Source organism: Lissotriton vulgaris, chromosome 3_1 (genome assembly GCF_964263255.1).
Source record: "Lissotriton vulgaris chromosome 3_1, aLisVul1.2, whole genome shotgun sequence".
NCBI classification, from domain to species: domain Eukaryota; kingdom Metazoa; phylum Chordata; class Amphibia; order Caudata; family Salamandridae; genus Lissotriton; species Lissotriton vulgaris.
Window position 1 is genome coordinate 1,235,290,945 of NC_141689.1, and position 26,776 is coordinate 1,235,317,720.

General features: G+C 50.8%; 1 protein-coding gene across 1 annotated transcript in view; it reads left to right on the forward strand.

Annotated features, from left to right (window-relative positions):
• GSR (glutathione-disulfide reductase) overlaps positions 1-26,776 on the forward strand; it is a 183,159-nt gene that overhangs the window by 97,366 nt on the left and 59,017 nt on the right. The window contains exon 5 of the mRNA XM_086961703.1: positions 12,556-12,703. Coding sequence (XP_086817829.1) covers positions 12,556-12,703 — 148 coding nt within the window. The remainder of the gene's footprint in view (positions 1-12,555; positions 12,704-26,776) is intronic.

A 26,776-nucleotide genomic window follows, 5' to 3' on the forward strand; every position in this document is an offset into this window, starting at 1 on the left:
GACATATCAAATAAAAACAAAAGATACATAAAATGTTAACAAAGAATGATACGTCGTGACCAAAAATAATATACACATCCAAGAACAATTTCGGAAAATATAATTCACATAGCATGCAAGCAAGTGCCCCACAATCTGATCACAACGTCAGCGGAGATCTAACCCACACCCTCAGGGGTAATTCCGGCCTGCACCTGAGAATCCTGCAGCGCCGGACACCTGGAGATATAGTCTCTGTATGGGCCCCAAATGTCAATTGGCCTGGATGAGCAGGGAAGTAGAGTACTAAATTCCTCACAATTAACATTGCAGAACGCAAGGCTATTCAACCAAGAGCATAGCGTGGGGGCGTGCCTGTTGCCCCACAACAGCTCAATCTCCCATTTGGCCAAGAGGAAACCCAGCGCAGCTATCTTGCGCACCCTCTTGGGGAAGTTTGCCGCATATCCTAGGAGTGCGATCTCAGGGGTAGGAAGGATTTGCATGGACAGTATGTCCCGCAAAGTGGAGTGGACATTCAACCAATACCGGTGGATCTTAGGACAGGTCCAGGTAAGATGCGCAAAGTCAGCAAGTGGCGCCAAACATTTCTGACAGTGGTGAGGCCTGGACTTGTCGTTTCTGTGTGCGAGGGCGGGAGTGAAATACATCCGGCGAAGGAATTTAAAATAGACGTCACTTGTGGCCCTATGCATATGTTACATTTAGCCAGAATCTGCTGTATTTTGTAATCTCCCAAATGATGCATCCAATTCACAAAGTATTTGTCACATAAGGAATTTGCATGGGCAAAGTTGTCACAGAATCAAGAATGGTGAGTTTTGCCATCTTAAGTTGGCTGAACTAAAAAGAAAGTACATAATTTTTGTGCCAGTGAATCTGCTTACAAAAGTTGCTATATGAGTGAACCCATTTGCAAAATTCGTCTGACACATCAAACCCGAACGTTTTTGTAGAGAGTTTTCCATCCTGAATGCTTCCGGAGATTTACTTCTGTGAAGACCAGGAAGGTGTGAATGCCTAACAAAATTCCCCCAAATTGACAGAGTGAATGGAGTTTCTCCATTGAGTGATAAAGAGTACTTTGTGTTAAGGGGAAAAAGTAGCATATGAACTTTAACATCACGTTTTCACATTCTGAAGTCTAAGTGTGTACCATCCTAGAAACAGGTGCTGTAGGTATTTGACCGTATCAGAACAAAGATGTTTGACAATTTATTCTAGCCTGTACATAGGCCGTCCTTGCGTATACTGTGGAACTTGGCCTTGGAGTTCTGGTGGACCTCAAACTATGATTCTCGCTGGTATCCTCAAATCAAATTCCAGCGACTAGGAGTCCCTCCTACAACCCCACCCTCTCCCTTATGAGGAATAACCACTTGGACCTGGTAATGGTAATAATGTTTCCTTTTGTAGGTAATTTTCCTTGATTCAGTGGGGGAAAACTGCTCATATTTTCTGGCACCTCTGAGCAGGCAAAAAGTGTTTGTGGTAGGCCAGTGGAGATTGTGATGTGAAGAGGTGTGGGAGGAAGAGTGCAGGGCAGGCTTGCGCCTGAAGAGACTGCGATGCTGCCCGCTGCCCCAAACCCGACAGCAGTACAGACAGTCCCAGTGTGTCCAGGTCTAGAATTATCAGGTCCAGACTTACAGGCTTGATAATTCCAGGTCAGAGAGACTTGAAATCCTTCTGCGACAGAAGCCCAGTATTATTAAATACTGCAGATGGTGGAGGTCTGCCTCATATTGTTGAACCCAACAGGGTCTGCCTGAGGTTGTGCTCAAAGAGGGACACTTGGGCCTCATTAACTCCCTTGGAGGTGTTCTTTATTAGTATGAGAAATGCCAGGCAGTTCTTTGATCTGTCTGCATCTTTCAACAACATCATTGATCAACCCATTCTAATATTCAGGCTACTAGACTTTGGCGTCTCTGGGTCTATTCTCAAGTGGCTTACATCGTACTTAGAGGAATGTCATCAAGGAGTAAGTCTACTCTGTTTTGGTCTGAGCTTGAAGTCTTCGAGGCTCAGTGTCCCACAGGGTTTGATCCTGTTGCCCCACCTGTTTAATATGTGCATGCTTCTCTTGGCCAAGCTACTTCATTATTATCATTATTTTTAAGTATTTATAGAGCGCCTGGCTACCCTTAGGCACTCCGCGCTATGAGTGACAAGAAAAGTCAGAAGGCAGGCTGATTATGGCGATATTTGAAACAGCCAAGTCTTCAACTGTTTACGAAAGGTAAGATGGTGTGAGGTGGAACGTAATGGAAACGGTAGGGCGTTCCAGAGCTTAGCTGCATTATAGGAGAACATGCGGCCCCCAGATCATGCTCTCTTAATTTTTGGGACCACTGCCAAAAATTGATCTGCAGACCGGAGGCATCTTGTGGGTTGGTAAAAAGCCACCAGAGATTGATTTATCTTGGGACCAGTTCCCCAAAGCTTTTTATGAGCTATACACAAAGCTTTGAACTTGATCCGCTCTGTAATTGGCAGCCAGTGAAGTTTTTTTTAGCACAGGCTTCACTGGCTCACCTTGGGGCACAGGCGAGAGAAGCCTATCTGCACAGTTTTGTACCACCTGTAGTTTCTTTATAGTGGCTTTTGTGGTGCCCAAGTAAAGGGAGTTCCCATAGTTCAGCCGTGAGAGTAGCAATGCCTGTACTATCACTCTTCGAGCCTAGACTGGAAGCAGTGGGAGGATTTTCCTAAACATTCTGATAATTCCAAAGCATGTGGCGGCTAGATTAATTGCTTCGCTGTTGAAGTTAAGAACTTGATCTAACCATACTCTTAAACTTTTTATCTGCTCTTTGGAGTTGTTGGAGGACCAAGGCATTTCCGCCAGCTTGTTCCTGCTGCCTCTATAGCCTCCCCGGGGTTGTTACTTGTCTCCGTCTTGTCTCCATTGAGTTTGAGACCAGACTTAACCATCCACAAGGCCACCGCTTCCATACATGCTTCAATATTGAACATTGACTTCGTAGGGTCCATCAATTGTTCTTCTTGCATTTGTCACCCTGAGTGGGACGGGTATGCCCAGACTTGGGTCCCATGCTCTCCATGCCACTGGAGTTTTTTGTCTCTCGTTATCCAAATGGCCCAAGACCCATCTATCCCAATGAGATTGATTAACTTTTATAAACTGGTGGATGGCTAATAATTTTCTAAACCTGAATGAGTCTAAGATCGAGCTCATTCTTAATCCTGATTTGTGTCCAGAAGCCTTGGAATGGAATGACTTGATTGGCCCTGTACCATTTGCTGCTACCTCTGTCCGCAGTTTAAGCATATATATTAGTTCTGACCTCTATTTGAAAACTGAAATTACAAGGGTTGCCAAGACTTGGTTCTGGCATATTTGAAGGTTAAGATTACCCCTTCCTTTCAAAGAAGAACACATTCATGTTCCAGTTATCAATGCACTAGTGCAGTCTAGATTGGACTATTGCAATGCAGCCTACCTCACAACTCCCCAGTCTTCTCTGTACCAGCTTCATTTGGTCCAAAATGCAGTGGACAGACTTAGCAATAACCGCATGCTCATAATTCACCAGTGTTAAAAATGGTCCACAGGCTACTTATTTAATGTAGAGTGTTTTTAAAGCTAAGGTAATTGTCCACAAGGCAGTATGTCCAGTCAATTAATTTATTTGTTACAGAACTCCAACAGAGGTCCACAAAAATACACCAATACAATAAAAGAAACATGCTTTATAACAAATACAAAAGTCTGGCAATCAGCAAAACATTACACATACCAACTGAACTAAAAATCAGAAATTCTAATAAATAACCAGAATTTTTAAAAAAATTGAAATATTCTATGGCAGATCATTTCATTAGGAGGGGACAACACAAAAGATCGGGCCTCCTCAGCGGAACGAATATTAAATTTAATAAAAGAGGGTCTCAAAAACATACGCCTTGCCCTTAAGTTCTGGACACACAAATAGCACATGATTGAGATCCTGTATTTGGGAGCGGCAAAGTTCACAAATTCTCTCCTCTCTAGGAGTTATTTCCCAAATGCGCGTTACGTCTCTCGGGCAACAGGTTAGTGCTTAAAAGAAGTATTAACCTTCTGATGCCATGTGGAACATTCCATGAGAGATGGGGCTGGGGTCCGCTCCCCGTTGCACTCACACGGATCACCTTGTTACAGCTATATCTCTTGCTGTACTAATCGTGCTTACAGACTTTTTAAAAAAAGACTTCAGTACAGGCTTTGGCATGGGTGAGTCACAATTTAAATTAAGCCCAAATAAATGGTTTGCATGGGCTAATGATCTAAAAAAAAAGCTGATTTTTCTTTTAATTTTACAAAAATTTCCAGCTTCAAAGCGGCCCTAAAGTACCCTCATCCCCCCCAACAGAGCGTGTTCCCCGCCTCAGGACCGCTGCCAGAGAAGAAGTGTAAGAAGAAACTAAATGGAATTCCAAACGAAGAACATGTGGGGCTGCCATGGAATTTAAATTACAAATTTGACGGAAAAACCGGCCTTCAGCCTTATCAAAAGAAAGCCAGTAATTCCTATCCAAAACTTTAAGGCAGTATGTAAAAACAGACCTGACTTCTGGCCTTCAAATCCTCCTGGTACTCTTCTCCTCCTGCCATTTGTTCGACCATTGATACCGCAAACTTCAATACCCAGGCATGGTGCAAAAAACACCCTGACTCCGTAATAGGTATTCCCAATGATTTGGCACAGAAAAGACTCATGCCCTCTACACCATTGGCTTTTGAAAGGCTACGAGGTGTCATCTCCAAGGTCGCTAAACTTGGTTTGTAGTCCTTAAGTTGACGTTCTTCCCAAAACCTTCTGGCTGTTAATACATACTTCAGTCAGGTTAAAAAAGCAAGTCGTTTCCCAATGCCCATGGTTCAAAACCTCAAAAGCCTTCTCTCTTTCAATTTTCAAAAACTCAGCAGTGGGAACAGCACAAACAGACACCTGGTCCTTAGCTCATTGTAAAGCCAAACAAGATGGTTTGAGGGCTGCCATTGGCATGAAACAAATGAATCTGTAGTCTTTGCATATAAAAACTATTTGCTAATGGGGCATGAAGGAAAAACATTTAAAGACTTAACATCCAGACATTCTTAGTTCACAGTTCTGATACTCCTGTGGTACTCCTGACAACAAAGTTTGCACCCCTTCTGTTTTCGTTTTTTTTACTCCAACTGGAGATTTTCGCAAACCATTGTGTGCAGCTGTTCTTGGAGGGCTACTCCTTGGCCATGCAAATTACCAGTGTAAACATGTCCAGGTCCCCCACTAGTGTAATTAGATCTTAGATCCTTGATGACAAAAGACACTCTCTGTGGCCCATTCAGACCATTGCAATTGACTACATTTTGGTATTGAACCCTATTGGCCATTGCTGCACCGTCATCTACTAAGCTTATTCTTCCCATTTCCGCTTCACCAGTTCAGTGCTCCAAAGGTATCCAATATTTGTTTAGGCCACTTGGCCTGACATGCAGGCCATCCCTCAAGGGTGTAGCTTCAGGTAGGGTGTTTGGGGTGTGACCCCACCTCGTCCCGTTCCCTTCCTCCCACCCAAATAAATGCATTCTTGGCTTGGTAGATGGGTCTGGGGCCATAACTTGGGTGTGCTGTGTCAGATATTTTCACTGTGCATCAAAAAAAGACAAAAACAGTGACCTTTTGATTTAAAACTAGGGAGAGAGAGTGAGGGAGAGTGATGGAGAGAGGGAGGGAGGGAGGGAGAGAGGGAAGGAGAGGGAGAAAAACCAACAAAAAAAAACATGAATCAATACCGGCTATCACTTTAAATAAATGTTTGTCTATGTAGTGAATATATTCTAATGTACTAAGGTAAAATGCTTTGACATGTGAAATAATGTTTTTTCCAATTTTAAAGTGACTATACTGTTTTTACATTACGATTGCTGCACATAATACATGACAAAAATGTTACGGCTTGGCACGTGCATGGACTTTTATTGGCAAGCCAGACCCTAAAAGTCCTTCTCTAGGGAGTGTTAATCTGAACTCTTTAAGTGGGGGACTGGGATGTTGGTGATAATGTCCCTCTCAACCCTGCCATCAAAGCTCCTCATCGGTACAAAAGGGACGGACGGAGCATCTGACTCAATCAAACACTCACACCCAGTCAAAAGATCTGGGTTTAATCCATCACAGTTCTTTAGCCCACTCTGCCACCCCAGTTCAGACATGGCTATATGCAAATCAGTCTGACCCTGTGCCTCATGGGAACAGTCCGGCCCGAACTGCCAAGCCATGTCTTCTCTGGACCGGAAACAAGCTTCCGAGGACCGGTTTCTGGCATTCCAGCTGTCTTCAGCCCGGCTTGCTTGAATCCAGTGGCAAAGTGAGCAAGGGACTCACGTCTGAGCATACCCTGCCACACTTATGGCGGCCAAAAGCGGTACAAAAGGGGGTGGTGATGGACAAAGCTCCTCATAGCACAGACAAAAAGAGTGTTTGCAGTGAAAGTACATTTAAAATAAGTGATCCTAGGGCAGGGACTTCAGGCCTTTGCGTTGTACGTGAATGTAGTCATGAGTTCCCAGGGAAATCTACCCTGCCCAGGTGGGACGAGCAGGGGCTCAATTTCAGGTGGGGTGATTTGCATATGGCTGGGTCCAAACTGAAATGGCATGGTGAGTAACAAAACGATGGCTTTAGGCCCAGATCTCTGTACTGGGGTGAATTTATAGCATCGTTCTGCATTCTGACATCAATTATTCTTTTTGCATTTATCACCCCGAGTGGGGCGGGTATGCCCAGACTTGGGTCCCATGCTCTACATGCCACTGGAGTCTAGCTATCTTGGCTGATGAGGGCTGAAAGCCCGAAACCGGTCCTAGGATGCTTGTTTCCAGTCCAGGCAGGGCCTGGCCTGGCACTTTGGGCTGGACTGTGCCCATTGGGTGCAGGTTCAAGACTGATTTGCATATGGCTGTGTCCAAACTGGACTGGTACGGTGAGCAAACAAACAATGGAGTTGGGCCCAGATCTCTGTACTGGGGTGAATATATGACCTTGTTCTGCATTTTGTCCATCAATTGTTCTTTTTTTGCTTTTGGGACGTGACACCCTTCAAATGCATTATTGGCTTGGTAATTAGGTCTGAGGGCCCTGAGTCCTGTTTGCTTTATCCATGTCTCTTTTTCTCATGTTTCTCATTTTACAAAAGATTTCAACTTGTTAATTTGTTTGGAGCAGAAACGTAAATGTATATAGTGGTTGGTTTATCAAAAAAATAGTAAATGTGCACCCATAGACCTGCTCTTTGAGTGGGATGGATGCAAATTTACTACTATTTGGAATTCACAAGCACTGGCAGTATTTAGCATGAAAAGCTGCACAAGTCTCAGGTTTCGAGGGATGCTACTGTCAATCAAACACCCAAAAGGTGTTGGGATGAATGTTTGAAATACTCTAAATAGTGGCAATTGCTTGGAGTAGCATTCAAATCCATTGTGTTTTGCCCGCTGTGCCACTCTAGGCAGAGATCCACTAATTCTAATAAGTACTGACCCTGTTCCTCATGGAAACCGTTCATCTCGAGAGTCCTTCCATCCATATAACTACTTTTAAATTAATGTTAGACTTAGGTTCCCATTCTTTCTTTTCACTTCTGCCGGAAAAAGTGTCCTTAGTGTGGGAATTAAAAAAAAGTCTACAAAAAAGTCTGTGGGGAATTAACTCCACCCCATTACCCATCTATTGAGTATTCTTGGGGTCTGTGCTATCATCATTCCTTTGATAAAACAGAGTGTTCCCCACTATACCTGTCAATATTTGCATTCTAGAATTGATGCACACTGAAAAGTCAGTTTGGCTCGTTATCTAATAATGGAGACAGATGCTACAGCACTCCTATAGGTGAGATGCTTAGCTCTGCATGTCCACTCATGCACTCAGCAGTCAGTGGTAGTTGCACTTGCCCTAGGGATTTGAGAGGAGAAAAGAGAAGCTTCCTCAACCACATGCTCCTTCAACTTGGAGTATAATGCCCTAATCATTCCTGGTAAATATATTGTAATCTAGGCCAGAGAGAGCAGGTAGTCCACGTAGGACTACCTTGAGCTTCTTCTGTCTTGGGAATTAGTATTATAAATGTAGTCCTCCAAGATTCAGAGTAGAATCCCTAGGATAGAACCCATATCCATGAGGAAAACTGATCCAGGGGCGGTCATCTCTGTACTTCACAATGTGAAACCAAAGGCTTCCTGCCTACTGTGAGCTAAAGGTTCATCTCATGTTAAGAATTATTGGGTAGGTATCTGGTCCGCAGTACCAAACAAGCATTTACAATGCAATGGTCTCGGCATTATTAAAGATAGAGCTATTGGCATTGCTCATTACTTTTTTTTTAAATCATAAATAAATGGCATTGTCATTTACATTGCCAATAGCTTAATCGTTAAATAAATGGCATGTCATTTACAATGCCAATAGCTTAATCGCTCGCAAATGCATGACCTATTGCATTTACACCCACATAGAGCAACACACACAAAGCCACCCACACACACATACAAAGCCACCCACACAGAGCCACACATACTGTGCCACCTACACAGAGCCACCCTCACACAGACAGAGCCACCCACACATAGAGCCACCTACAAAAAAAGCTATCCACACAGAGAAACACACAGAGCCACACACACACAGAGAAACACACAGAGCCACACACACACACAGAGCCACACACACACAGAGCCACACACACACACAGAGCCACACACACACACAGAGCCACACACACACAGAGCCACACACACAGAGCCACACACACACAGAGCCACACACACACAGAGCCACACACACACAGAGCCACACACACACAGAGCCACACACACACAGAGCCACACACACAGAGCCACACACACAGAGCCACACACACACAGAGCCACACACACACAGAGCCACACACACACAGAGCCACACACACACACAGAGCCACACACACACACACAGAGCCACACACACACACAGAGCCACACACACACACACAGAGCCACACACACACAGAGCCACACACACAGAGCCACACACACACACAGAGCCACACACACACACAGAGCCACACACACACACAGAGCCACACACACACACAGAGCCACACACACACACAGAGCCACACACACAGCCACACACACACACAGAGCCACACACACACACAGAGCCACACACACACACAGAGCCACACACACACACAGAGCCACACACACACACAGAGCCACACACACACACAGAGCCACACACACACACAGCCACACACACACAGCCACACACACAGCCACACACACAGAGCCACACACACACAGAGCCACACACACACAGAGCCACACACACAGAGCCACACACACACAGAGCCACACACACACACACACACAGAGCCACACACACACACACACAGAGCCACACACACACACAGAGCCACACACGCACACAGAGCCACACACGCACACAGAGCCACACAGAGCCACTCGAGCACACAGAGCCACTCGAGCACACAGAGCCACTCGAGCACACAGAGCCACTCGAGCACACAGAGCCACTCACTCACACACACACACAGCCACCCACACACACACAGAACCACTCACACCTCACACACACACACAGAGCCACCCCCACACACACACAGAGAGCCACCCACACACACACAGAGCCACCCACACACACTGTTTCGATCTAAAAAACTTTTTTTTAAGGATGTTGCATAAAACATTAACATTTATCTGCAACATGACTGTAACAGACTCTACATATCACCCATATTTAAAGATACATTAAAGTAAAACGGTATTTAAAACAATCTGTTTAAGAAGTATTAAAGGCCATCCAGGCAAGAGACAGCAGAACAGAGCTGGATCTATTTTTTTTTTTGGGGGGAGGTTTGAAATGTTGGGGCCCTAGGCTAGAGACCACTTTGCCCATGCCTTAAAATGTCTCCGTCAGCTATAGAAAACGGTGTAGGCCCGATCTGCAAACAAAGCCTCTGGGATGTACCACAGTAAGCATCATCACAAAAAGGATACACAAAAGAATAAGAATGCAGACTCAAAAGCAAAATCAACACACCATCAAAAACACAATTTCTTCATTTTTGTTTTTCAGCCTTAACTGTCTTGTTTCACTAATGTGGATCACACTTTTATGCACATTGACAAACATTTATATGAATGCATTTGTATAAGACGTTCTTGTGCTGTATTTATACAATATAGTACATGAAAATACACATTTGTAGGGGACATTCTTCTAGTAGAAGGAAACATTTTGGCCTCAATCCTAAACCAACAAGGGGAGACTTCGAACTCGTCAGCCAGCAGCCTAGCACATTACCAGATGGGCTAATGCACAGCTCCTGGAGGGGAGAGGAGAGGAAAGAACAAAAACAGACGTGGGGAGGGAGGGCAGGAAGGGACTAACCGCTCTCGTTCTTCTCGATGACGTCCACCACCTCGCCGGCCTGCAGGCTGATCTCGGAGTTCTCCTGCTTGGCATAGTTGGAGACCACCACGTATTGCTCCAGGATCATGGGGTCAGAGTTGGGGTCCGAACCTGGGGATGGAAGAAAGCAAGCGGTCAGCCAGCTGCCGGACGTGGCTCCCTTGGGGTGACCTCTGTGCACCCGACTCATGGTTGGCCTCCGCCTCGTCGAGCCAATCAGAAGCCAATGTGAGGTCGCTGCATCTCCGCAAGTGGCCGGCCATATAGCAGCAGCATCCCCTGGCCCCCAGCAGAGCGGCGCAGAGGGACATTGGGAGGCGAGGGGCGCACGGCACCGGGGGCTAGTCACAGGGTTTCATGGTGGGCTCCCACGTGACTGACACCGTCCCGCGCCAAGAAGTGCATGCGTGACACAACCCCTGGCTGGCCCAAAGAGACAGTGCAGAGTTGCCCCCTCTGAGGTAGAACTCCTTCTCCTCTCCTCGGGGCTCGCGCTGGAACTCAAAGGGGTCTGTGCGGGCCAATCGCAGGCGCCCGCTCGCCAGCCCTTAAATAGAAACACATGAGGAGCGCGCGCGGGGAGGGGCGAGGAGAAGAGGGAGGCAAGGATGGAGAAGAGTGCTGGGAGCTAGGAGAGAGTGTTTACTTGAAGCAACAAGCATTTACAAAGGCAAGAGGACAGCGAGGAACAGCTCACCTTCACTGCGAAGGAAACTAAATGGCGGCCTCAAGCTTCCGATATTTTTCGGATTCGGGAGCGAGTTTTGCTGTCCTGAGTGACGGACGACGTCACAAGCTAAAGAGCAGCAAAACTTATGGCCCCGAAAGAGACGTGGCTAAATCGGAGTGACGGCTCTCTCCTCCAATGGCTGTCCTCCGTTTAGGAAGCCAGCCAATGGAGGAGAGACAGGGCAGAGAGGCGGGTTCCAAAGCGCTACTAAGCCACATTAATTCTCCGACCCCAGACTGCGCAAGCGCAGCCTTTAGGACCTCGACCTAAAAAGAAGCATGGTTGGGGTAGGGAGGGGACAGCATTTGCAGTCAATATAATTTAGATTGTGCGGGGGCGTGGAATGAATTTAGCGAAGACCAGATCTGGGTAATTAAGGTTTTATTGTTTTCAAGACGCATCTTTTACGATTAGTTAGTCTCGCTTCGGCAAACTGGGCAGGATCCGTGGTGGCTGAAGGACTTCTAGGTTTGCTGGCAGCCGGGTCTTTTCTTCTTTGTTTCCCTTGGCAGTCACACGGACGTTAGGCGGGCCAAAGAGAGCAAAATACAGAAGAGAAGCCATCAGTGAGGCTGCTTTTCTGAATACCGCCAGGTTAAGGGCCGGGGGTGAGGAGACACCGGTTACACACGTGACCACTAGTACACTCTGCCGTTTGAGGGGCTGTGAATAGTGCCGGTGAACAGGGAGAAATGAAAAGGCGTGGGGATTAAGGGAAGAGTACGCTGCGGTCGGGAAACTTTGTTCCTGTAATTAAGGGCGTCCCAGCCTCCCAAGCCAGCCCGAGACCCGGTCCCGTACCTGAAGAAGCCACGCTCCTCCAGGAATGTGGCTCGAGGATGGGTGGGAACGTTGGCCTCCTGGCACAACCTCCGCCGAATGCACGTCTCCTTCTGTCTGCTGCTCCTTGCTGCTTTCCGGTGGATTCTCACTCGTCCTCGATACCACAGCTGCTCCTTTGTTCTTCACGTCGGTGACGTTGCACACCTTTCTGTATTCTTCCTGGTTCTTATCCAGTGGATTTCCAATGACGTTTCGAGGGGGCGTGTCTTCAGTACAGTAGAACGCCCAGTTAAAGGAACAGCTTTTGTTTTCCTCTGCTGGGGTTCGATCGGCTTCCCAAGACCACTCCTCCTGTCGGGGATCAAAGAGAGAGGGTGACGGAGGCAGAACAGTCCACCAGTCCATATTGCTTTCAGGTGACCCTGCTGTCGGTCCAGCCCGGTCACAGTTTGGAAGATATTTTCTCATTGATTGGAAAGCAAAATACTTTTGCTAAGCACATTTTAAACTTGAAAAAATGTATACAGGTAATTTTTATTAGTATGTACTCTAATAGATTTTATTTTCCTGTTTCAGGCAAAGATAGAAACAATTAAAGGCCATGCAATATTTACATCTGATCCAGAACCCATGCTGGTTGTCAACGGGAAAAGCTATACAGCACCCCACATCTTGATAGCCACCGGAGGAAGACCATCGGTTCCGCTTGAAAGTGAAATCCCTGGTAGGTCAATAGATGTTTATGTGAAGTTAGACCTGATGTGCTCTTCCCATCCGAAACCGGCATGTGCAATTTGCACATTGACTAGTTTGCAAAGGAGGCTTTCATTGTTGCAATGCAACATAAGTATTTAAAGTCTGCCACAAACTGTCCAGTCACAGGGGGTTTCAAAAACACCTGATAATGAGTAGTACTAAGGCAGGCTGCAATTTGCAATAGTTTGTGATTTGCTATGAATGAAGGGATGACGTCCTACAAAGGACAGCTTTTAATGAAAAAGAATTCTTGTTTGAGAAGCCATTGGAGGAGCAGGCAGTAATACTCTGCCTGTCCTCCCCGAGGCCACATACACCATGCCCAACAAGCATTTGCAATGCAATAGGTCTCGCATTAGGAAAGTTTAAGCTATTGGTCTTGTAAATGACACATTTTATATTTATGTGTTGGTTTTGAAAACAGCGAAATTAATAGCTTAGTCATTTACAATGCCAATACTTTTAACTTTTGCAAATGTGACACTTATAGCATTAGTAATGCAACATGTTTTGTATTTACGTGACTTAGATGTATTGATATTACAAATAACAATGGCTTTTAATTTTTTTAAATAATTAATACTTAAATAAAAGTTATTGTAATTTATAATGGCAATAGCTTGAACTTTTATAAATACCTTTTGTGAAGATTATGTTCAGTGTGTTTTATTGACGAAAATCCAAGAACAGAAGGGAAATATTAACATATTTTTGTGACATTTGTAATAAAGGTTGAAACATTGAATGAACATATTTGAACCAGTTGTTGTTGAATGGTTGCGCTGATTGATGCTGTGGTGGCGCGGAGAGATGTTGTGGTGGCGACGAGTGATGCTGTGGTGGCGACGAGTGATGCTGTGGTGGCGACGAGTGATGCTGTGGTGGCGATGAGTGATGCTGTGGTGGCGACGAGTGATGCTGTGGTGGCGACGAGTGATTCCGTGGTGGCGACGAGTGATGCTGTGGTGGCGACGAGTGATGCTGTGGTGGCGACGAGTGATGCTGTGGTGGCGACGAGTGATGCTGTGGTGGCGACGAGTGATGCTGTGGTGGCGACGAGTGATGCTGTGGTGGCGCATAGTGATGCTGTGGTAGCGCATAGTGATGCTGTGGTAGCGCATAGTGATGCTGTGGTGCCCCTGAGTGATGCTGTGGTGGGGCGATAGATAGAGGGCGAAAGATAGAGTGAGGGCGATAGATAGATAGACAGAGTGACAGCGATAGATAGATAAATAAATAGAGTGACTGGAGATAGATAGATACAGAGTGAGGGAGATAGATAGATACAGAGTGACGGAGATAGATAGATACAGAGTGACGGAGATAGATAGATACAGAGTGACGGAGATAGATAGATACAGAGTGACGGAGATAGATAGAGAGAGGGAGATAGATAGATAGATAGACAGAGTGAGGGAGATAGATAGATAGATAGACAGAGTGAGGGAGATAGATAGACAGATAGCTAGAGTGAGGGCGATAGCTAGAGTGAGGGCGTGGAGTTGGAGGCTGGAGTTGCTGGGTGGGGGGAGGTTGAAAAGCAGGTGAGAGAAGTGTGAACCCCTAAAGAAGAGGATAAATGTAGGAGGGTGGACACCTGACTATGGTTACCCCAGATTTTTTGCCTTGTGTTTAGCTGGTTTTCGACTTAGCCTGGGGTCCTGATTAGCAGGGAACCAGGCCAACTATCTGCTCTCTCTGTAAAATGGACTCCATGCACCCTAGGTGCATAACCAATCTGGTACTGGACACCTTATCAGCCCCTGTACAGTGCACTATAAGTGCCCAGGGCATAGGTGCATCCAAGGCCTACCAGGGGCTGCAGCATATCCTTTGCCACCCCTGGCTGGTCCTTAAATTGACACAACTGGCTGATCACTCAGCTGGGGCAAGGTAGTGTAATCACCCCTTGCTTAGATATAGTATACCTATATCTGGACACATATATACCTATAAGTCACTCCTATGGCATCCCTTATCAATCCTGGAGGCAGAGTGCTTGGTTTTATGTGAGATGGTGCTCTAGCATGAGCTGAGCCTGTCTGCAGCTGTCGGGACCAACTCCCTTAGCTGTTCCGGGATAATGCCATACCATATACTATTAAGTGCATTATAATCCATCGCGGTTATGTGCTAACTTTGGTTTGACTTTATCAAAACATGTCATGTAAGGTGTCATACGATTTGGACTACTACCCCCTCGCCAGTCCTGGCGACGGGGGTAGCATTCCACCCTTCTAGAGGGAGAAGACATGTTACTTTACTAAAACGCGGTTAATCCTAACCAGAGCCTCAGCATCACAAAATGGATGCTTCTGCCACCGACACGAGTCTGACCTCCTGCTGCTGACCGAAACTTGGCAGAGGAGGCCAGGACAAAGGGTTTCCTGTCGCAGGGAGGTGCTACACCTCCTCAGACAGGAGATAGTGTATTGGGGCAGGGAGGGCTGAAAGAAACTAGACACTGCCTGGGGAGCACATGGCTTCTGTTGGACCGGGCCTCATGGCGTGGTCCTCGCTGATCTCCGCCACCCCAGAACTACGGGTGGAACCGATTCCCGTCCCCCCAGAACTGTACAGGACACTCTTACTTCAGACCTGAGACGATCCCCAGACCGCGTGCCTGCACCCGTGCACGTGACCATCAGACTCCATGTTTGGCCACGCCGGCCGGCCGCCTTCTTTCCTTTCGGCAGCCCCTGGCCTCTCCTGGCTACAGCTAAGCCTGCGCGTCCGGCGCGCCCAGATCCGCCCGCGGGGTGAACGACTCACCAAGTACCCGAAACCAAGACTTCCATCACACCTCCGGCCCCCTTCCGAGGAACTGGTTTCCCTCACACCTCTGAACTATCCCTGGGGGCTGGTTTCGATGGCACCTTGGGCCTCCTAGTGAGCTGGCTCCAGGCCCTGATGGGCGTCTGGGATTCCCTGGACGCATGGTCCAAAGCATCAAAGAACCAACCGCCCAGACGATCAGGCGCCTGGCCCCCGGACCTCCGGCCTCCTGCCTATGAGGGTCCGGACATCAAAGAGCTCGACGACTATAAGACAGCCTGCCTTCCGCCTAATCGGCAGTTGTATCTTGGACAAGAAAGCCCTGCTGATCTGATCGCGGCTGACCTTGAGGAGAACAGACTCTGACCCACTGAGCCCTGCTGACGTCGTCGCGGCTCATTCTCGAATCTACAGAACGGAAACATCGGAGCCCTGCTGACGCTGTCGCGGCCCCCTCTTGAAGCACCAGACCTGAACCACCAGAGCCCTGCTGACGCTGTCGCGGCCCCCTCTTGAAGCACAAGACCTGAACCATCGGAGCCCTGCTGACGCTGTCGCGGCCCCCTCTTGAAGCACAAGACCTGAACCATCGGAGCCCTGCTGACGCTGTCGCGGCCCCCTCTTGAAGCACAAGACCTGAACCATCGGAGCCCTGCTGACGCTGTATCGGCCCCCTCTTGAAGCACAAGACCTGAACCATCGGAGCCCTGCTGACGCTGTCGCGGCCCCCTCTTGAAGCACAAGACCTGAACCATCGGAGCCCTGCTGACGCTGTCGCGGCTCCACCTGCTTACGAGTACGACGGAGTACTCCTGACCAAGCCCTGCTGACCTCGTCACGGCTTGACGAACACTCTGGTCCGGCTGGACCATCGACGCTACCCTCACGATCATCTTGCACCAGAAGTGAGTAGGACAGCAAGTCCCATCGCCAGCCCCCGTAACCCCCCAGTTCGAGGATTGAGAACTGTGCGCTGGGTGCGTGGTGTGCCAGCTGGCCTCCTAAGACTGTCCCGCTTCCCTGATCCCTCGTTACGAGACTTTCGCGATCCCTCGATCGCTGTGTATTGCTCCCTACTTTTTATCTTGATAAAGTCTTTTCTGATATAGAATCACGGTGTGGTGTCCGTTCATAAGTGTGGTGTGCCGACAGTGTGTACGATCAGTCCTCCCCGGCGGGGACTCCCCCTCGATAAGACTCAGCAGTAATTGTGGGAGAGGAGGTTCCAGGCGGTTAGGAGAGTCCTCTCGACCCCCTGGGGTCACCGCCTTGGTCAGCACCAGGCCTGTGTTCCACAGTAAAATCCATCCCTTGGAGGGAAATGGACCAGCGTAGCAGTTAAGGGTTCTCTCCTCTCATCTGCATGAGCCACCGGAGAGGACGGTGGTCTTTCTGGACCCGGAAGTGGGTCCCGAACAGGTAGGGCCTCAGTTTCTTCAAGGCCCAGACTACTGCGAAGGCCTCTCGCTCGATGGTGCTCCATCTCTGCTCCCGGGGTAGTAGCCTCCGGCTGATAAAGGCTACCGGATGATCAATCCCCTTTTTGTCCACTTGGGAGAGCACGGCTCCGATGCCATGCTCGGAGGCGTCGGTCTGGACCACGAACTCTCGGGAGTAGTCAGGGGCCTGCAGTACTGGAGCGGTGCACATGGCCTGTTTCAATTCTTCGAAGGCCTTCTGACAGGCGGTGGTCCAGATAACCTTCTTGGGGTTGGCCTTGGCTGTCAACTCTGTGAGGGGGCCTACAATACTCCTGTACCCCTTGATGAATCTACGGTAGTACCCTGTGAGCCCTAGGAAAGCCCGCACCTCGGTCTGGGTCGTGGGGGTCTCCCAGGCATTGATCGCGTCTATTTTGGGTTGAAGGGGGGCCACGAGGCCGCTGCCGACCTGGTGTCCTAGGTATACCACTGAGCTTTGTCCGATTTGGCATTTAGTAGCTTTAATGGTGAGCCCGGCTCGACGCAGGGCGTCAAACACCTCCCAGAGGTGGTGCAGGTGCTCGGGCCAGTGAGCACTGAACACCGCAATGTCGTCTAGGTAGGCTGTACTGAAACTTTCCAACCCGGCCAGGACCTGATTGACCAGTCGCTGGAAGGTGGCGGGGGCGTTTTTCATGCCGAAGGGCATGACTCGGAAGTGGAAATGGCCATCCGGAGTGGAGAAAGCAGACCTTTCTTGGTCCCTCTCCGTGAGGCCGATCTGCCAGTAGCCACTGGTGAGATCGAAGGTACTAAGGTACTGAGCCGACCCTAGGCGGTCAATCAGTTCGTTGGCTCAGGGGATGGGGTGTGCATCGGTTCGGGTGACTGCATTGAGTCCGCGGTAGTCTACGTAGAACCTCAGCTCAGGAACGGTGCCGGGGGCGGCTGCCTTCGGAACCAGGACCACGGGACTAGCCCATGGGCTGTCGGAGGCTTCCACCACTCCTAGGTCCAACATTTTGTCGACCTCAGCCTTGATGCAGGCTCGGACTCGGTCCGGGACTCGGTAGGCTCAGTGCCGTACCGGAGGGCTGTCCCCGGTGTCCACGTCGTGGACGCACCAGCTGGTGACGCCAGGAGTGAGGGAGAAGAGGTCTGAGAATTGTCCCAGCAAGTGGCGACATTCTTCACGCTGCAAGGGGGTGAGGGCGGAGGAGAGACTCACTCCCTCTACGGAGCCATCTTGGTCCTTTGCACACAGGAGATCGGGTAGAGGGTCCGTCTCCTCTTCCTCTCCGTCGTCGGTGGCAAGGAGTAACCCCAACTCAGACCGCACAAAATGGGGTTTGAGCCGGTTTACGTGTAACACTTTCAGGGCGTTCCTGGCTGATTTCGTATCAACGAGGTAGGTGACCTGGCTCTTGCGCTCTATCACCTTAAAGGGTACAGTCCACTTGTCCTGCAAGGCACAAGGTTCCACTGGGGACATGACCCAAACCTGTTGGCCTGGTTGAAACCCGACCAGAGTGGCATTCTGGTCGTACCAGCGTTTCATCTCCTCTTGGCTGGCTTCCAGGTTGGCCTCGGCCAGTTCGCGAAACTTCGCGTCTGGTTCTGGAGGGCCAGGACGTAGGAGAATACGTCGGGGGTGTGCTCGGGGGGCTGCCTCCCAGCCTTCCTTGACCAGGCTGAGGGGACCCCGGACGGGGTGCCCATAGAGCAGCTCGAAAGGGCTAAACCCCAAGGATTTCTGGGGTACCTCTCGGTAAGCGAACAGGAGGCAGGGTAGGAGGACGTTCCACTTGCATCGCAAGGGCTCCTCGAGACCCATGATCATCCCTTTCAGGGTGCGGTTGAACCGCTCAACCAGGCCGTTGCCCTGGGGATGGTAGAGGGTGGTGAACCGGTATGACACCCCACACTGTTGCCAGAGGGACTTCATGTACCGGGATATAAAGTTCGTGCCTCGGTCGCTTACCACTTCTCGGGGGAATCCCACCCGGGGCCGTCACGGTCCGGAGGGGGATGGCTTTGGGGTATCGGGTGGCGTGATCAACCAGAACCAGAATGAACCGGTGGCCTAAGGAGGTCCGGGGGTCCAGAGGTCCGACTATGTCGATCCCCACCCTCTCAAAGGGGGTACTGACAACTGGAAAGGGCTGGAGGGGTGCCTTGCGCTTGCCTCCGCTTTTGCCGCTAGCCTGACACGTGGGGCAGGACTTGCAGTGGTGTTCCACATCAGCCCGCATGTGGGGCCAGTAGAAATTGGTCACTAGTCGTTGGAAGGTCTTATCTTGGCCCAGATGTCCTGCCAGGGGCACATTGTGGGCCAGGTTGAGGAGGAGTCCGCGGAAACGTAGGGGTACCACCAGCACACGGGCTGACCCTAGTTCCGCGGTCTTCTATTCACTGTACAGTAGGCCGTTTTCCCAGTAAAGGTAATGGGAGCCGGACTGGTCTCCAGCGGCCTGGACTGTGGCCTGTCGGCGGAGCCCCTCTAGGGCAGGGCAGGAGGTCTGCTCTTGGCAGAACTCCTCTCGGGACGGTCCTCCCTCTTGGCGCCACTGGGCCAACTCGGGGAGATCTGCTAGGGTTGGGACCGGTTCGACAGCGGGTCCGAGGGGACCTTCGTCGGATGCGTTCTCTTCGAGGGAGGGCTGGACGAGGACCGTGGGGTGCTCGCCGCCCTCTGGGACATCAGGGGCTGAACTGGGGAACTCAGGCTCTTCGTTCCCGGGGTTGGACATTCTGGCGGTCATGGCCCGGGTGCTCACACAGGCCCATTGGGGCAGTCGTAACATTGCTAAATGGGTCCTTCTCTCTACCTCTTTCCAGTGGGAACTCTCCAAGTCATTCCCCAGGAGGCAGTCTACAGTCATGTCCGTGCGGACTGCGACCCGCAGATCGCCCGAGACCCCCTCCCACTCAAACGGGACCTGGGCTATCCTGCAGGTGCGGGCAGAATTATCGGCTGCTTATCACCCGACAGGAGGTGTGGGGGATGATCATGGACTCAGGAACTAGCGTGTACCTAACAGACGTGATGCTGGCTCCTGTGTCCCGAAGGGCTCCTATGCTGCGCCCGTTAACCTTCACTGTTTGGCGGTACTTTTCGGTGTTGTCAGGCAGATAATCTCCGGGGATCATCTCACTATTCCCCAGGGAGGCTAGGACCATGGCTGCGGGTTCCCACTCCCCCTGTTCTTCTATTTCTTCCTCTTCTAAGGCTACTGAGGATATCTGTCTAGTGGAGGGCCCAGTGGACGTGGATTTCGGGGTCAGGGGACATCGGGGGTCACCGGCATAATGCCCGGGTTGCTGACACTTGAAGCACGTGGAGTTGGGGCGGAGCCCCGGGGGTCCTGCACTCGGGGTGGCTCTCGTCGCGGGAGGAGAGCGTGGGGTCTGGTTTCTGGGAGGACTGCGCTGGGGCCCTGACTGGGAACCTTGTTGCTTGCCCAGACCTCCCCCACCCCGCTGGCGGGAAGATCCTTGGTCGTTCCGCTGAGGGTCTCCCCCGGGCCCCTTCTGGACTCGGGTGGCCACCAATCGATCGGCTTCCACAGCCAGTTTCCGTGGGTTGGCGAGCTTGCTGTCTAGGAGATGCTGTCGTAGTTCCACAAAGCAATTGGCGGACAGGTGCTCGTAAGCCACTAAGTCGACTAGGCCTTCGAAGGTGGTCACATTGCTGCCCTTGATCCACCCGTCTAGGGCCCGGGTGTAGTAGTTCACATAGTCTACCCAGGTGGTGCCAGGAATCTTTTTGCACTCCCTAAACCGCTGGCGGTACATTTCTGGCGTGAGGCTGTAGCGGAATAGGAGGGCGTCTTTCATGTGGGGGTAGGCGTTCATGTGTGCCGTCGGTAGGTCCAGCAGGGTGTCTCTCCCCTCGCTGAGGAAGCGGCTCCACAGGCCGGCCTCCCAGTCCTTCTCGGGGACCCGGTGAGCAGACATGGCCACCTCGTAGGCTTTGAACCATTGCTGGATGTCGTCCCCTTTGTAAAATTCCTTTACAACGTCCTTGGGGATATGCACCTTCGTTTCTTTGGGGACCACCTGCTCCCCAAGGCCCGGTGATCGGTTGCGTCTTTTCTGGCTTTTAATTCGAGCTCTTTGAGGCTGCGCTCGTGCTCGAGCTGAAGCTTCCGTCCTTCATGCTCCCTCTGGAGCTTCTTCTCCTCTAGTTCTCCTTGGAGCCGCAACTGCTCCACCGCCAACTTCTTTTCTGCGAGTTTGAGTTCGCCCTCCAATTTGAGGCGCGCCAGTTCGAGCTCATGGCTTCGGTCACGTACTCGATCGGCCACCTCCTCCGATGACCGCTCCCTCCCGGTTGCTGGGCTCCGGGACGGTTGCTGGAGTCTCTCACCGGTCAGTGTACCGGGTTCGGTCTGTGGTCTTCCTCCCTCGTCTTCGATCGGGGAAGAGGTGCTCCGGACTCTACCCAAGCGGTTATCGCTTTCTGGAAATCATCCTTGGTGCTTAGTCCGGTACTGGGAATACTCAGTTCTTTGCAGAACTGTTTAAGCTCTCTATGGGTGTAGTCTTCCAGGAGGTCCTTGTCGAAGGTTGTCTTTACACCAGATTCCGTAGTCGTCATTGTTGCTCTTCTTTTCTTGTGCGTTTGCTGCGTGTGGGTTCAGGTAGTGTGTCAGTGGTACGATCTTTTAGACGTAGGTTTGTATCCCGTCGCTGCCACCAATGTTGGAAGGCGGTGACCCCAGGGGTCGAGAGGACTCTCCTAACCGCCTGGAACCTCGTCTCCCACAATTACTGCCGAGTCTTATCGAGGGGGAGTCCCCGCCGGGGAGGACTGATCGTACACACTGTCGGCACACCACACTTATGAACGGACACCAAACCGTGATTCTATATCAGAAAAGACTTTATCAAGATAAAAAGTAGGGAGCAATACACAGCGATCGAGGGATCGCGAAAGTCTCGTAACGAGGGATCGGGGAAGCGGGACAGTCTTAGGAGGTCAGCTGGCACACCACGCACCCAGCGCACAGTTCTCAATCATCGAACTGGGGGGTTACGGGGGCTGGCGATGGGACTTGCTGTCCTACTCACTTCTGGTTCAAGATGATCGTGAGGGTAGCGTCGATGGTCCAGCCGGACCAGAGTGTTCGTCAAGCCGCGACGAGGTCAGCAGGGCTTGGTCAGGAGTACTCCGTCGTACTCGTAAGCAGGTGGAGCCGCGACAGCGTCAGCAGGGCTCCGATGGTTCAGGTCTTGTGCTTCAAGAGGGGGCCGCGACAGCGTCAGCAGGGCTCCGATGGTTCAGGTCTTGTGCTTCAAGAGGGGGCCGCGACAGCGTCAGCAGGGCTCCGATGGTTCAGTTCTTGTGCTTCAAGAGGGGGCCGCGACAGCGTCAGCAGGGCTCCGGTGGTTCAGGTCTGGTGCTTCAAGAGTGGGCAGCGACAGCGTCAGCAGGGCTCCGATGTTTCCGTTCTGTAGATTCGAGAATGAGCCGCGACGACGTCAGTAGGGCTCAGTGGGTCAGAGTCTGTTCTCCTCAAGGTCAGCCGCGATCAGATCAGCAGGGCTTTCTTGTCCAAGATACAACTGCCGATTAGGCGGAAGGCAGGCTGTCTTATAGTCGTCGAGCTCTTTGATGTCCGGACCCTCATAGGCAGGAGGCCGGAGGCCTGAGGGCCAGGCGCCTGATCGTCTGGGCGGTTGGTTCTTTGATGCTTTGGACCATGCGTCCAGGGAATCCCAGATGCCCATCAGGGCCTGGAGCCAGCTCACTAGGAGGCCCAAGGTGCCATCGAAACCAGCCCCCAGGGATAGTTCAGAGGTGTGAGGGAAACCAGTTCCTCGGAAGGGGGCCGGAGGTGTGATGGAAGTCTTGGTTTCGGGTACTTGGTGAGTCGTTCACCCCGCGGGCGGATCTGGGCGCGCCGGACGCGCAGGCTTAGCTGTAGCCAGGAGAGGCCAGGGGCTGCCGAAAGGAAAGAAGGCGGCCGGCCGGGGTGGCCAAACATGGAGTCTGATGGTCACGAGCACGGGTGCAGGCACGCGGTCTGGGGATCGTCTCAGGTCCGAAGTAAGAGTGTCCTGTACAGTTCTGGGGGGACGGGAATCAGTTACACCCGTAGTTCTGGGGTGGCGGAGATCAGCGAGGACCACGCCACGAGGCCCGGTCCAACAGCTTCCCCTTGCATAATCCAGTCAAACCGGTTCTGGGGCATTCCAGCCCCAGACCCAGCGCGACCCTGGACAAAGGGAAAGGGGTGTAACCACCCCCTTCCTGGGTCCCACCCATAGGAGGGACCTAGCAGGTAATCCAGACCACTAGTTTGGAATAAATGTGGGAGCAGTGCCAGCGCACATCAGATTATCCTGACTGAAACTTATGAAACGAAACTCTGGACCATTCGACATCCTACTCTACGTAGAAGACTGAAGAATCTCCCTTGTGGTCAACGAGTGACCACCCTGTGCAAACAGGCACCATCCAGCACCTCACCGTTTGCTTTGTTGCAGTTACCGCCAGAACTCGAGCGACAGAGATCGACAAGACCCAGCTATCCTTCCTTCCAACAGCCCGATCCACAGTCCCAGCGAATCTGAGACCTGTGGAGGCGACCTGAAGCGTGGGGCCGGCCATCTTGGAAAAACCATGAAGTGCTGACCGTGCAGCTCCCAAGGCTCCCTCGACGCTGTGCATTGGGGTTTGAGAAGCCCCAGCCCTGAGCAGCATTTGCACCAAAGCTACCCCCTCCACACTCTCCGAGTGCTGCGTGGGGCCCTTCTGCATTTTGCTGCTCAACGCGTTGGTCCGGTCGCTTGCCCGTTGGCTAGCGGCCCCAGTACCGACGAACCTCTGAATTTGCTCTGCCAGTCCGGTTGCTCTGGACTGGCCCTCGCTCCCCTGAAAAGGAGCACCCGCTCTGACCTTCCTGGTCCGAGTAAGAAGCGATCTTCGAATCCTGCGTGGGTTGCGCTTGCCAAGGTTTGTTTGCTCCAATCCGGAAGCCGACACCGCCGACAGCGAGAGCCTTCGTAGGACAGCTCGTGGTCCACTCCTGGACATCCTCGGTGCCCCAGAGTCCATGTGGCAGCGGAGACAAGCTTCTCGACAAGCACCTGATTGCGCCCGACATTGCCTGGTTCCTTCCTGGTTCCACCCTGGTCACTGCTGAGTGCCCAGACTCTGTCCCCTCTGCTTTCAGGTTCCCTTCAGCTTCGATCTACCCTTGGATCGCACCGGACACTTCTCTTCTGGCCGCCTGCAGCATCTTCATCTACAGGCTCCATAGATCTACACGACGAAAGCCGACATGACTTTGCACCTGTGCACCCGCTTCCTCTGGGTGAGGTAACTCTTGAACGCCGGTGCTCCTGTATAGGTAACAGTAACTCGATAACTTTTACGCACTATTGACTTTGCATTGGTGCATGTGTGTGCTTTCAGCGCTGCACCCGAATCCCGCGGGCTTTTCCCGAGCTCAGCATTGCTAGTCCTGATTGGTCCCAGCGATTCCCCAGGCCCTAGGCCTGACCACTGTTCGATTAGTGATATACCACTATTTTAGTATATGGTTTGAGTGGCCCCTGGGTCTCATCCATAATTGTGCAACTTTCATATGTTTTACCGCGCTTTTGTTTAAACGCTTGTGCTTCTAGACTCATAAAGAGTATAGAGGATTATTCTAGTAATAAATACATATATTTTTACAATATATAACTTGTGTGGTGTCCTTTCTTCTGATATTAGTGTTGTAATTGGTAAAACAGCTGGCTTCACATGCTCTCTTGAGTTAAGCCTTTAAGGCTGCTTAGTCCATGCTACCCTTAGGATAGCTTGTCTATAAGGTTGACTTACAACCATCACCATAAGGGATTGTTTGGACTGATACAAGGTGCCCCCAGAATTGGAGACATCATATATCAGTCCAACTTCTGACAATAAACAAAAAGAAGGGGCTATGGTAGCAGGGTGTTCTGGGGACATCCGGGGATGAGGGGTCTCGCTGGCGCAAAGTTGAAACTGCATAGCTGTGTGTGAGCAGGAGGGGGTTGAAGGGGAGAAGTGTGGGGGCGTCAGATCCATGGGATAGTGGCGAAGGGAGCGTGAGAAACGGAGGAGAGAGACCCGAGAGGATAAGATTTGAGAAGCATTGCTGGTGAGAAGGTATGGGAAACACAGGCGGGGGAGGTAAGTGAACTGCAGGGCCCGAGAGTGCAAGAGGGGGTCACACAAGTGGGAGAAATAAAGGAAAGCGAGAGACAAGTGAGAAGGGGTGTACTGTATCGTCGACAAACGAGAATATTACTACTGATCTGGTTTCCGAGGCAAAACCCCTTTTTCTATGACTACTTGTCTTAACTTCCATTTGTTTAAATATTGCGTGTCAGCCTGTAAGTAAACTCATTGCGTTTTTTAAAAGTATATGGTGAAATTAATTTTTTGGCAATTTCAGTAGAGTAAAGTATATTGAATAGACCCAACTTCACATCTCGTAATTTGTGTGCAATCAGAGAGTAAACTAGAGATGCACGTAAGGAAATCCACAGATAAGGGGGTGAACGAAAAGCATCTAGGGAAGCTAAGTACAGTGTAGCCGCCGCTGCCAAGAACAACTGCCAGATAAGGTGGCGAGCAGCAGAGCGCATCTGGAGAGTGTTAGGGAACACGAAGGAAGAGGGGGGGCGAACTGCAGAGATCCGTCTGTGAGTGGAGACAGAGAGAACGAGACAGCGGGCAGAAAGAGTGGAGATAGGCAGAAAATGAGAGGGGTGGAGTAGGAGGAAGGTTGAAAAGCAGGTGAGAGAAGTGTGAACCCCTAAAGAAGAGGATAAACAAAAAGAAGGGGCTATGGTAGCAGGGTGTTCTGGGGACATCCGGGGATGAGGTCTCACGGGCGCAAAGTTGAAACTGCATAGCTGTGTGTGAGCAGGAGGGGGATGAAGGGGAAAAGTGTGGGGGCGTCAGATCCATGGGATAGTGGCGAATGAAGCGTGAGAAACGGAGGAGAGAGACCCGAGAGGATAAGGTTTGAGAAGCATTGCTGGTGAGAAGTTATGGGAAAGACAGGCTGGGGAGGGGAGTGAACTGCAGGGCCCGAGAGTGCAAGAGGGGTCACACAAGTTTGCAAAATAAAGGAAAGAGAGACAAATGAGAAAGGGCGGGGGTGTAGTGAATCGTCGACAAACGAGAAGCGGAAAGGAGAAAAACAAATCGGATGGGAGCGGGGAGCAGGGGAGTGAGCATATGGGGTGTGAGTGAGGCCAAGCTGCGCGCTGGCGAAGCGTCGCGCTTCAAGAGTCTGGTGGTGTGCGAGGCTGTGTGTCGGATGGGGATGGAGGGGCAGGGGAGCGAGTGGGAGGGAAAGAGCATACGTTCGGCCAAGCGCGCGCTTGCGAAGTGTCACGCTTCAATAGATCACATGAACTGCATGTAATCCGCTTGTTCAAAGAGTTTGTTTCAAGTACTATAGATCTCGACATCTGCAATGCGCACGCGCATTGGCAGAGGTCTAGACCTCCATTGGCCGGCTGGCCTCCTAAACGTTGGCCAGCCATTGGAGAAGAGGTCCTAGTTACGTTCTTCTTTCTCTATTGGCCTTGTCCTTTTCAGACTCGGTTCCTTGCCTTACGTTTGTGGAAAAAGCTTTCTGATCTTCTATATGGGTCCAGAGGGCCCCATAAAGAAGATAAGAAACCTTTTAAGTCAGCAGCAAGTCCAGGAGCCCAGTCTGAAAAGGACGGGGCTAAAAGAGAAATGTGTACATCATCGATGTCTCAGGAACCGTGTATGCTTGCTGTTTTTGTTGCTCCTGTGCCTTGAGGACTCTGTACAGGGCAAGTGGTACCGATGCTCCCAAGAGGCTTGT